Below are 12,892 nucleotides of genomic sequence, written 5' to 3'. Positions count from 1 at the left end.
ATCAATTCCATTATCTCAATCACAGACAAACAATATGCAAAGTAGTGGTCCCAATACTGACCCCTGAGGAAAACCATTAGTCACTGGCAACCAACCAAAAAAAGGCCCCTTTATTCCTACTCGTTGCCTCCTGCCTGTCAGCTATTCCTCTAACCATGTCAGTATCTTTCCTGTAATGCCATGGGATTTTATCTTGTTCAGCAGCCTGAGACCTCATCCTTGATAATAGACTCCAACACTTCTCCAGCCAGAGGTTAGGCTAAATGGCCTATGATTTCCTTTCTTATCCGATCTCCCTTCTTGAAGAGTTGAGTGACATTTGCAATTTTCCAGTCCTCCAGAACCATGCCAGAATCAAGTGATTCTTCAGAGATCATAACCAATGACCTGCTATTTCTTCAGCAATCTCTCTCAGGACTCTGGGATGTCGTCCATCTGGTCCAAGTGACTTATCCACTTGAAGACCTTTGAGTTTGCCTAGCACTTTTTCCTTTGTAATAGCAATGGCACTCACTCCTGCTCCCTGACACTCACGGACCTCTGGCACACTGCTTTAGTGCCTTCCACAGTGAAGCATCATGCAAAGTACCCATTAAGTTCATCTGTCATTTCTTTGTCCCCCATTACTACCTCACCAGCATCACTTTCCAGTGGTCCAATATCAACTCTCACCTCCCTTTTACACTTTATATAACTGAAAAAACTTCTAGTATTCTCCTTTATATTATTGGCTAGTTTGCCGTCATATTTCATCTTTTCCCTTCTTATGACTTCTGTAGTTGCCTTTTGTTGGATTTTAAAAACTTCCCAATCACCTAGCTTTCCACTCACTTTTGCGACATTATATGCCCTTTCCTTGGCTTTTTTGGAGTCCTTAACTTCTCTCGTGAGCCATGGTTACCTACCCCTGCAACTTAAGAACAACTTCTTCTGTGGGACATACCCATCCTCCGTCTTGTGAACTATTCCCAGAAACTCAGCCACCTGTGCTTTGCCATCATCCCCACCAGTATCCCTCTCCAATCCACCTGGGCAAACTCCTCTCTCATGTCTCTCCAATTCCCTTTATTCCATTGTGATACTGATTCATCTGACTTGTGCTTCTCCCTCTCAAACTGCAGTGTGAATTCACTCATATTACTATCACCGCTTCCTAAGGATTCCTTTATGTTAAGCTCCCTAATAACATCTGGGTTACTACACAACACCCAATCTAAGATGGCTTTTCCCTGAGTAGGCCCAGCACTAGCTGCTCTAAAAAGCCATCTCATAGGCATTCAATAAATTCTCTCTCTTGCATTCTGACACCAAACTGAATTTCCCAATACCCTTACATATTGAAATCCCCCATTACAATTGTGTTACTATCCTTATTACACCCCTTTTTAGCTCCCTTTGTAATCTCAAACTCCACATCTTGGCTACTATTTGGAGGCCTCGATTTCCATCATGGTTTTTTCACCCTTGCAGTTTTTTAACTCCACCCACAACGATTTGACATTCTCTGACCCTATGTCACCTTTCTAAAGATGTAATTCCATCTCTTACCAACAGAGTCACACCACCGCCTATGCCTTTCTGCCTGTCCTTGCAATACAAAATTTATCCTTTGATATGAAGCTCCCAATTATGACCTTCTTTCAGCCACAACTCAGTGATGCCCACAACGTCATACCAACCAATCTCTAATTGCCTGACCAGTTTGTCCACACACTATGTGTGCATTTAAATACAGCAGCTTAAGTCCTGCATTCTTTGCCCTTTTGAATTTTGCCCCTGTGGTACAATTTAACTCTATGCACTATCTGCATTTGTACTCAGTCACTGGCTGGTCCTTCCTTATAATTATAAGACCATAAGAGCATAAGACATAGGAGCAGAATTAGGCCATTTGGCCTATTGAGTCTGCTCCGCCAATCAATCATGGCTGATCCATTTTCCCCTCCTCAGCCCCACTCGCCAGCCTTCTCCCCGTAACCTTTGTTGCCGTGTCCAACCCAGACCTATCAAGCTCTGCCTTAAATACACCCAACAACCTGTCCTCCACAGCTGGCTGTGGTAACAAATTCCATAAATTCACCAACCTCGGGCTAAAGAAATTTCTCCACATTTCTGTTTTAAATGGATGCACCTCTATCTTGAGGCTGTGCCCTCTTGACCTAGAATCCCCCACGATGGGAAAAATCCTTTCTACATCTACTCTATCTAGAACTTTCAACATTCGAAAGGTTTCAATGAGATCCCTGCTCATCCTTCTAAATTCCAGTGAGTACAGACCCAGAGCTATCAAACGTTCCTCATATGATAACTCTTTCATTCCACAGTGAAGACTGATGCAAAATACTCATTTAGTTCATCTGCCATCTCCTTGGCCCCCGTTATTATTTCTCCAGTCTCATTTTCTAGCGGTTCATGTCCATTCTCATCTTTCTTTTATTTATACATACTTGACAAAGCTTTTACTATCCACTTTGATAACGTTTGCTAGCTTGCTTTCATATTTCATCTTTTCCTTCCAAATGATTCTTTTAATTGTTCTTGTAGGTTTTTAAAAGCTTCTCAATCCTCTACCTTCCTGCTAATTTTTGCTTTTACATTTGCTTTGACTTCCCTTGTCAGACGAAGTTGTACTATTTTGCCACTTGAGGATTTCTTTGTTTTTGGAATACCTGCACCTTCCTAATTTTTCCCAGAAACTCATGCCATTGCTGCTCTGCTGTTATCCCTGCCAGTATCCGCTTCCAATTTACTTTGACCAATTCCTCTCTCATACCACTATAATTTTCTTTAGTCCACTGAAATACTGACATGTCAGACTTTACTTTCTACCTATCAAAATTACACCCATCATCTACTTGTAAACCTGCTGGCTCATCCTCAGCTCTATCATACTGGTTCCCATCCCCCTGCTATATTAGTTTAAACCACTCCCAACGGCTCTAGCAAACCTTCCTGCAAGGATATTGGTCCCCCTTGCATTCAACTGCAACCCATCTCTTTTGTACAGGTCACAACTGCCCTAGAAGAGTCTTAGTGATCCAGAAATCAAAATCCCTGCTCCCTGCTCCAATTCTTCAGCCACGCATTTATCTGCCACCTCATTCTCTTCCTACCCTTACTGTCGCATCATTGACATACTGACACATTCCAGTCAGATGTCCTTTTACCAAACTGTAGGCAAAGGAACATCAGTGTGAACATAGCAAAAGGCAGGAAAATTAGGAATTGTTACATGAGAAAATAAAAGAAGTCGACAAAAAGAGTAAATGATTCTGTGCTCTATGGGAACCTAGTATTAAGTCAGACAATCCACAGAGAACATCCAAACATCTTAAAATGGTATTAACATTTTACTTACAAAGAACTTCTAGGTACATGGACTCGGAGTCCTGGCCAATTGAGTTTCTGGCTTTGCACACATATTCACCCGAGTCAGTATGCTGTATGTCCTTGAGTGTCAGTGAAGAAACTCTTGCATTGCTGCGAACCTCAATCCTCTCGTCCATGGTCTGCCGGGTAGAGAGAGATGTGATATTAACAAGGTGTGGAAGGACTGATCAAACACCTCAAGTTCACATCAGGTACAGGTTGAGCACTGATTATCCGAAATGCTTGGGGCCGGAAGTGTTTTGGATATGGGATTTTTTCAGATTTAGTGACATTTGCATCTAGATAATGGAGACACTTTGGTGAGGGAACCCAAGTCTGAACACATTCTCCATACATAGAAACATAGAAAACCTACAGCACAATACAGGCCCTTCGGCCCACAAAGTTGAGCCGAACATGTCCCTACCTTAGAAATTACTAGGCATACCTATAGCCCTCTATTTTTCTAAGCCTCATGTACCTATCCAAAAGTCTCTTAAAAGACCCTATTGTATCCGCCTCCGCCGCCGTTGCTGGCAGCCCATTCCACGCACTCACCACTCTGAGTGAAAAACTTACCCCTGAGATCTCCTCTGTACCTACTCCCCAGCATTTTAAACTTGTGTCCTCTTGTGGCGACCATTTCAGCCCTGGGAAAAAGCCTCTGACTATCCACACGATCAATGCCTCTCATCATCCTATATACCTCTATCAGGTCACCTTTCATCCTCCATCGCTCCAAGGGGAAAAGGCCAAGTTCACTCAACCTATTCTCATAAGGCATGCTCCCCAATCCAGGCAACTTCCTTGTAAATCTCCTCTGCACCCTTTCTATGGCTTCCACATCCTTCCTGTAGTGAGGCGATCAGAACTGAGCACAGTACTCCAAGTGGGGTCTGACCAGGGTCCTATATAGCTGCAACATTACATTTACATCACATATACAGCTTATACACATACTCTGAAGGTAGTTTTATGTCATATATTTTGTAACTTTGTGCATGAAACAATAATGTATACCTTGAACCATCAGAAAGGTATGCTATTACTATCTTGGCCACCCAACCAACAGCCACAAGATGCTGGAGGAACTCAGCAGGCCAGGCAGCATCTATGGAAAAGAGTACAGTCTGCGTTCTGGACCGAAACCTTTCGGGAGGACTCACCCAAGTGAACTGTCAGTGGCTGTTTGGCATCGCCATCTTTCCTGATTCTGAATTTATGTGTTACCAGTAAGCAGTCTTTGTCATACATGTGTTCATCACACATATGTACTAATGCAGCCATTCAGTGTGTTAGATTTTCATAAACGATGATCTTGGCAAACTCATTAATGAACTTCTCTGCTGTTTTGTGATCAGAAGACACTTTATCACCACAATTTGAACATTTAATGCTGGGCCTTTTCCTAAATTTCTGCAAGTAGCCTGCTGAATATTTACAATTACCTTCAATTTTCAGCTCATCGTGATAGATTTTTGCTTGTTTCATGATCAGGAAACCGTTAAGCAGCATATGTTCACTCTGATGCTGATAAATCCACTCTTTCAATAGACAATTGAGATCTCCATTTTTCACTTTATGCAATGTTTTTCTATTTTTCATTAACTTCTGTTCATTACATATGTGAGGTCACTTCTCAGAACTGTCTGCGGTGCACAGAGACCTGCCCATCGCCTGGTAACCTTCCCTGCGCCTTGTGGAATTTTCCATTTGTGACGTCACGTCAGCACTCAAAAAAAAAACTGGATTTCAGAGGGTTTTGAATTTTGGAATTTTGGTTAAGGGGTGCTCAACCTGTGCCATAATTCCACTCCTGCCCTTCGACATTCTCTGGGTCTGCATTCCATACAGAATCAACTCCACACAAAGAAATTGCACTGATCAATTTAGTCAGTAACTTCAAAGTTCTATAAACTGATTAAATAAAAGCTGTTTCCTCTGCTATCAAATCCTAATTTAGTGTAATTAATAGATTTGAAAACAGCAACAATATACAAAAGAATTTATTAAGTTATTGATGATTTCAAATCCATTAATTACACTGTGATGATTACAATGCTGTGAAACTTTAATCAATAATATCTTGCAACATGAAAACATTCTGCTTCGTTCAAGCTGTCTTTGGGGTGATGTTTCACTTGTTTACCTTATTTACTTGTTTACTTATCTTGTTTATCTTGCTTACTTGTTTATCTTCAGGTGATGTTCCACTTGTTTACTTTTATGGCTGTTGTCCAAACAGCACTTGGTCTGATTATCAATGGTTTTATATTCAGTGTAAAAATAACATACCAATAGATGCTGGTCGTACAATGAATCCTATCTATGTGTGTGAGTGGGTGGTGGGAGGATGGGAAAGGGGCATCTTCTGCCTTTGTTTTGTGTTGTTGCTGTTGCTGCTTGTGTTGTTCTGCTGAACGCTGTGGGCATTCAGCGCTAGTGTTGTAATATGTGGCAAAATTTATGGGTTGCCCTCAGCACATCTTTGGGTTGTGTTGGCTGTTAATGCATTTTGATGTACAAACGTTTGTACATGTGATCAGTTAATCTAACTCTGAATCCAGTACTACCTACTTGCATTGAATCCGGGTAGAACACCAGTGTAAATTTGACACTAAAAAACTCTGACTGAAATTATTATCTTCTCTAATTCCCTCCTTTTGAACATATCTCTCCTTAATTCATCTTCTGCTCTATTTCGATCTACATCTCGCTTGACACATCTTGCCTTCCCTGTATCAAGTACTTGGATATCACTCTTCTTCCTGAGTAACATACTTCCACAGTCTCCAGAAATACGGACCTCCTGATCCATAACTCCAGTGGGAAAGGCTCAGACCTGGTCTCACAATATCTGTCCTCACCTCCCTCTTCTTTTCCTCTCCAATTCCCTGCCTGTTCCCATGTGCAACTTCTGCTCTCTCTGAGAAAGTCAGAGTCACAGAACACTACAGCAAAGAAACAGGTCCCTTGGCCCATCTGGTCTGTGCCGAACCGTTAATCTGCCTAGTCCCATCGATCAGCACCCAGACCGTAGCCTCCCATACACCTCCCGTCCATGTACCTATGCAAACTTCTCTTAAATGTTGAAATCCAATCCACATCCACTGACAGCTTGTTCCACATTTTCACCACTCACTGAGTGAAGACGTTTTCCCTCAGGTTCCCCTTAAATATTTCAACCTCATTTTTAACCCATTACCTTCAGTTCTAGTCTCACCCAACCTCAGAGGAAAATGCCTGATTCCATTTATCCTATCTACACACCTCATTATTTTGTATATATCTATGAAATCTCCCCTCATTCTCCCACGAATAGGATTCACTCCTGCTCCCACACTCCCTGGATATGCTCTCCCCACCCCTCCCATTCAGCAGAAGATGCAAAAGCCTGAAAGCACATACACTGGGCTCAAGGACAATTTCTATTCCACTGTTATCAGAATCTTGAACGGACCTTGTGTACAATCAGATGGATACTTGGCCTCACAATCTACCTCATTATGCACTTGCACTTTATTGCTTACCATTTTTTTGGTAGCTTTTCCACTTTATTCTATATCGTTATTGTTTTACTTTATTCTAGCTCAAAGAATTGTGCAATGATTTGTTCAGTGTGAACAGTAAGTAAGACGAGCTTTTCACTATATTGTGATACAAAGGACAATAATAAACCAATACCAATGACATTAAAATGACGCACAGAAATTACATAAAATTCACATAGGAGCCATATATCTGTTTTCTATCTGCATTGCATTTATTATGTTTATTGTGGGTAGCTAGTCATGTGGGTGAGGGTGTGGTAAAAGCAATGGGTTTAGTTACATATTCATGTTTTGTTCTGGGTGGTTTAGAACTGGGGACCATCGGGTGCCATATCTTTTGTTGACCACTTAACTTGACTTAATTAAATTTGAAACCACGTCTATGGAAATTCAACTGATTCACTACCATTTGGCTAAAGAAATTCCACCTTATCTCTGTTCTAGAGGGACATGCTTATATTGTGCGGCTGTGCTGGGATATATTCCCGAATACAGCATGACATACTGTAATCCCAATTTCACTGGGCCACTCTGGGTGGTTGGAAAGAAGGAGACTAAAACTTCCTCACACTGTGTTGAAGCAATTAATGTATAATTTATAGAATCTGTGAGCAGTAAGAGGAACTGCAGTAAGATATGGACTTTGTTAGCTCTCAAACATCCTATCAACACAGCAAGAAAGCCCAAAGACTGATCACAGCCACTCACTCACACAGAGTGGTCAGTACAGCAGGAAGACAATAGTACATCTATTCACACACTGCACATAACTATTTGTGTTTTATTGTAACTATATGTGCTGTGTGCGACTATATGTACTGTGTTTTGCATCTTGACCCCACAGGAATGATCTCTGGTTTTCTGCCAGGTTGCATCACTGTCTGGTATGGAGGAGTCACTACATAGGATCAGAAAAAGCTGCAGAAAGTTGCAATCTCAGCCAGCTCCATTACTAGGCTCCCTAGCAACAAAGATATTTCAAAAGCTGATGCCACAAAATGGCAGCATCTGTCATTAAGGACTCCCATGTCCTCTTCTCATTGATATCATCCAGGAAGAGGTGCAGGAGTGTGTAGATACATGTTTTAGGAACAGCTTCTTCCCCTCCACCATCAGATTTCTGAATGGACAATGAGACCATGTACACTAACTCACTATCTTTTTTGCTCTCTTTTAGCACTGCTTATATAATTTAATATACACAATACTGTGCAAAAGTCTTGGGTATATATGTACAAACGTTTGTAGCTTGGGTACCTAAGGCTTTTGCACAGTACTATATTTGTCAATGTGGAGTGGAGAGCGAGTTTGTAAATCCTGTGGGAGCAAAGGATGTTGGGAATGGAGAGGGTGGAGTGCCGCAGGAGGGGTGTGGGACAGATGGCAGAAAAGGAGTGTCAGGGGCAGAGAGTGATGCGGGTGCAGACACACCCTTGCCCTCAAACACCAGGCAAGATCATGTGATTCCAAAGAATTGGTTGATTGATCATACAAATTTCACAATATATGCCAGTGATATTAAACCTGATTCTGATTACAGAATGTTTCCGGTGCTTCCTACTTGTTCCCCTCTCTATTCCCCTTTTCCCAACCATGATTGCCCTCTCCCTGCCCCCTTCCCACTATCAGTCCACAATAGAGACCCATATCAGAATCTGGATTATCATCACTCACAGATGTCACGAAATTTGTATTTTTTTTTGCAGCAATACAGTGCAATACATAAAATTACTATTTTAGCAAAAGTCTTAGGCTCCCTAGTTATACAGCATATATGTGTCTTAGACTTTTGGACAGTACTGTATATATTTTATTATAATTTATAGTCTTATTATGTATTGTAATATACTGCTGCCACAAAGCAACATATTTCATGACACACACCAGTGTTATTAAACGTTATTTTGATTCTCCTCTTTTGCTTAGCTGTATACATGTGTATGGTTGAAAGACAATAAATTTGAAAGCCTAATGGACAAAGAGGGCAGGAAAGAGTGCAAGGCGAGGAAAATGGGAGAAAGTCTGCCATTCTGCAATGCCAGGACTTGGAAGAGTATTTCCAAATCTAGAAAGTTTCACTTCATTTTCTGCCGTCAGTTTGAAGTATTTACATTGGTGTCCTTAAATTCACGACATTTTCTTGTAAGCAGGCCAAAAAATGTGATGTATTATTTGGAAAATGAAGGAATGATTTACTATCTATGACAAGTGAAGCTAAATGAGATAGAATTGTGGCCAATAAAAGGAGGAAAAGGTAAACATATTAATCAGTTGGTAGGTTTGCTGCTCAGACTGACAAGAAATATTATGAGACACTAAATAAAATTTATATCTGACATGGTAAAATGAACACTGTGAAATGGTCAAGTAATGTTTGGGAGCTCTACAGACTCAACTTATCTCCTGGCATTTGGATTCCACCCTCCTGTTTTTGGATATTAGTCGTTCCATTGTCTTTAAGTCCTGATGAAGGGGCTCAACAGAAACATCAACTGTTCATTTCTCTTCTGACCTGCTGAGTTCCTCCAGCATTTTGTGTGTGTTGCTCCAATGTCTCTATAAGCTTTTTTTTTGCCTGAGTCTTGCCTGTATTTTTAGCACTAAATGCAACTGTGTACACTGTGCATTGGTCTAAGGTCAAGTTTCTCCTTCGTCTGATACAAGGAACATCTTGGGAAGCTTCCTTGAACATCGCTTAATATACTGTCAGCATTTTTGACAGTATAGTGATCTTGAGGTTTACATCCATATATCTCTCAAAGTTGCAATGCAAGCTGATAAGGTGATTCAGAAGGCATATGGTGTAGTGGCCTTCAGTCGTCTGGGGATTGAGTTCAAGAACCATGAGGTAATGTTGCAGCTCTATAAAATTCTGGTTAGACCACACTTGGAGTATTGTGTTCTATTTTAGACGGTTCATTATGGGAAGATTGTGGGAGCTTTACAGAGAGTGCACAACAGATTTACCAGGATGTTGCCTGGATTAGAGTGCATGTCTTATGATGATAGTTTGAGTGAGCTAGGGCTTTTCTCTCTGGAGTGAAGGAGGATGAGAGGTGACTTGATAGAGGTGTGCAAGATGATAAGAAGCATAGAGAGAGCAGAGAACCAGAGACTTTTTCTCAGGTGGAAATGTCTAATACAGGAATTCCCAATCTGGAGTCCACAGACCCTTTGCCTGAGGTATTGGTCCAAGGCAGAGAAAAAGTCTGGAACCCAGACTAATACGAGGAGGCATAATTTTAAAGGTGATTGGAGGACAGTATAGAATGAATATCAGAGGAAACATGCTACCATGGGTGGTGGTAGAGTCAAATACATTAAGGGCATTTAAGTAAAACTCTTAGGTAGGCACGTAGGTGATAGAAAAATGGAGGGCTATGGGAGAGATAGCGGAGAGATCTTTGATGACTATACAGTCCTATCCTGGACCCACAAGCTCTGTTGCAGGTGGGACATGTATATGTGGTAGTGGTGGCAACCATAGCTGCATTTCTCCTGGCTCTCTTCTGCTGTCTTCTGGTTGTTCTTTCCATCTCCAGAATACGAACCCTGTCCCTACACAGCTGTTGCCAAGTGGTACGGTCAGCATTAACCTCCTCCAGGTCCTCGGGTCTGATCTTGAACTTCCTTAAAGCATTCTTTATCTGATCCTCATAGCGCTTCTTCGGCCCTCCAGCTGAGCGTCGACCATGATGTAGCTGGCCGTACAACACTCTGCGGGGTAGCTGACATGGGGGCATCCTTATCACGTGCCCCAGCCACTGCAGCTGACGCTGGGTGATCACGGCCTCAATACTTCTGCAGTTGGTCTTTACAAGTATTTCAGTGTGAGGCACCCACTCACGCCAAGTAATTCCCAGTATGCACTGGAGGCAGCTTATGTGGAAGTGCTCCAAGGACTTGATGTGATGGCTGTAGGTTACCCAAGCTTCACAGCTATAAAGGAGGGTGGTGACACAGACCGCTTGGTATACGGCGACCTTTGTGGAGGGACGAAGGCTCCTGTTCTGAAAGGCTCTACGCCAAAGTCTCCCAAAGGCAGCTGATACCTGTTTAATGCGGCTCTGGATGTCGTTGTCAGTGCCGCTATCCTCAGAGAGAATGCTCCCCAGATATTTGAAAGATGGCACTACTGACAGCTTTTCATCGACAACAGTAAAGGCAGGTAGAGTGGGTGGGACACTGGTACTCCATTGGCAAACCACTTCTGTCTTGGTGGTATTGACAGTCAGCCCCATCCTGCTGTACACTCTCACCACCACAGCAAGGACAGTCTGAAGATCCTCCGGAGTATGGGCCACAAGAGCACAGTCGTCTGCATACTGCAGCTCCAGGACCCGCTCCCTACGGAGTTTGGTGGTTGCGTGGAGCCTCCTGATGTCAAAGATGTTGCCATCTAATCTGACGTCCACTGCCACACCGCTGCTGTCTTCAATCTCATTGTGGAGAAGCTTGGTAACACACAAGAGGAAGATGTTAAAGAGCACTGGCGCTAGCATACACCCATGCGTACAAGGAAGGGCTCAGATTCCTGTCCTCCTATGGTCACCCGAGCAGTCATCCCATCGTGGAACTGGTGGAGGATATTAACAAATTTATACATCCATCTGAAATTACTATACATCACAAAACGAAGTAAGTGGTACCAACAATAAAGGAATAATAAGGTAGAGCTCATGGGCCATTCAGAAATCTGATTGCAGAGGGGAAGAAGCTGTTCCTGAATTATTGACTGTGGATCTTCAGGGTCTGTTATTGCTCCCTGATGGTGGTAATGAGAAGAGGACATATCCTTAATGGTGAGAGTCCTTACTAATGGATGCTACCTTCCTGAGGTGCTTCCTCCTTGACAGTGGGAGGGACAGGCCCAGGAAGGTTCTCTCAAGCTACTGCAGCTGAGCCCAGCTGAATACTGTGGCACCGTTATCCTAGCAGTTACCGCAAGGCTTTGCAGTATCAGACGATCCCCAATTGGGGTTCAATTCCTGCCGTTGTCTGTAAGGAGTTTGCACATTCTCTCCTTGGCTGCATGGGTTTCCTCCAGGCTCTCCGGTTTCCTCCGACATTCCAAAGACATACGGGTTTAGGGTTAGTAAATCATGGGCATGATATGTTGGTGCCGGAAGAACATTTGCAGGCTGTCCTCAGCAGATATTCAGAGCGCACTGGTCGTTGCCATAAATGACACATTTCACTGTTTCGATGTACAGCTTTGTGTTAGAAATAAAGCTCATCTTGATTAAGTCCTCAGTAAAGAGGGTGGAGAGTCTTCTCCACTTTCTCCTGTTGCTGACAGAGGGTCGGGGGAGGGCAAGCTCTCTCTCATGGATCCCTGTTATCTTTGATGCTCTCCTAACTTGAACTACTTCCCCTCCTCCCATCTTCTTATTCTGGCTACTGCCCTCTTCCTTTCCAGTCCTAATGCAGGATCTCTGTCCAAAACTTTGATTGCTTATTCCTCTCCATAGATGCTGCCTGAATTGCTGAGTTCCTCCAGTATTTTGTGTGTGTTGCTCAAGATGTCCAGCATCTGTAGAAACTCTTGTGTTTATATCCCTTTGGATTGCCAATGACTAGAACCTTAACTGGACCTGTCAATACCATAGCAACAAGGGAAGATCACAGGATGGGTATCTAGCAGCTAAGTGACTCACCTCCTGACCCCACAAAGCCTTTCTACCATCTACAAGGTAGAATCAGGAGTGTGTTGGAATACTTTTCACAAGCCTGGATAAGTGCACCTCTAACAATACTCAGGGATATTGATGATATGCAGGTCAAAGTAACCTGCTTGATTCACATCCATCCCATTACCTGAGGAATTCAGTTCCTTCCCAACTAGCATACCATAGGCACAGTCTGCACCATCCATGCAAATATGTAGTTACTTGCCAAGGTTTCTTGGACAACACCTCTCAATGAGTGCCAGAGATGAAAAGGGTTTAGGTGCAAGGGAACACCATTGCCTG

At 42.7% G+C, this 12,892-nt stretch overlaps 1 protein-coding gene across 7 annotated transcripts in view; it reads right to left on the bottom strand.

Moving 5' to 3' along the window:
- The window catches only part of LOC140185152 (neural cell adhesion molecule 1-like), a 722,060-nt gene that overhangs the window by 182,517 nt on the left and 526,651 nt on the right, over window positions 1-12,892 (bottom strand). For all 7 annotated transcript variants that reach the window (XM_072238532.1, XM_072238533.1, XM_072238530.1 and 4 more), the window contains one exon: window positions 3,359-3,509. In XM_072238532.1, the coding sequence (XP_072094633.1) occupies window positions 3,359-3,509 (151 nt within the window). The remainder of the gene's footprint in view (window positions 1-3,358; window positions 3,510-12,892) is intronic.

This window comes from Mobula birostris, chromosome 20, assembly GCF_030028105.1.
Source record: "Mobula birostris isolate sMobBir1 chromosome 20, sMobBir1.hap1, whole genome shotgun sequence".
Taxonomy (NCBI): Eukaryota; Metazoa; Chordata; class Chondrichthyes; order Myliobatiformes; family Myliobatidae; genus Mobula; species Mobula birostris.
Note: the sequence above shows the minus strand (reverse complement) of the source record. Positions and strands in the feature narration are given on the sequence as shown.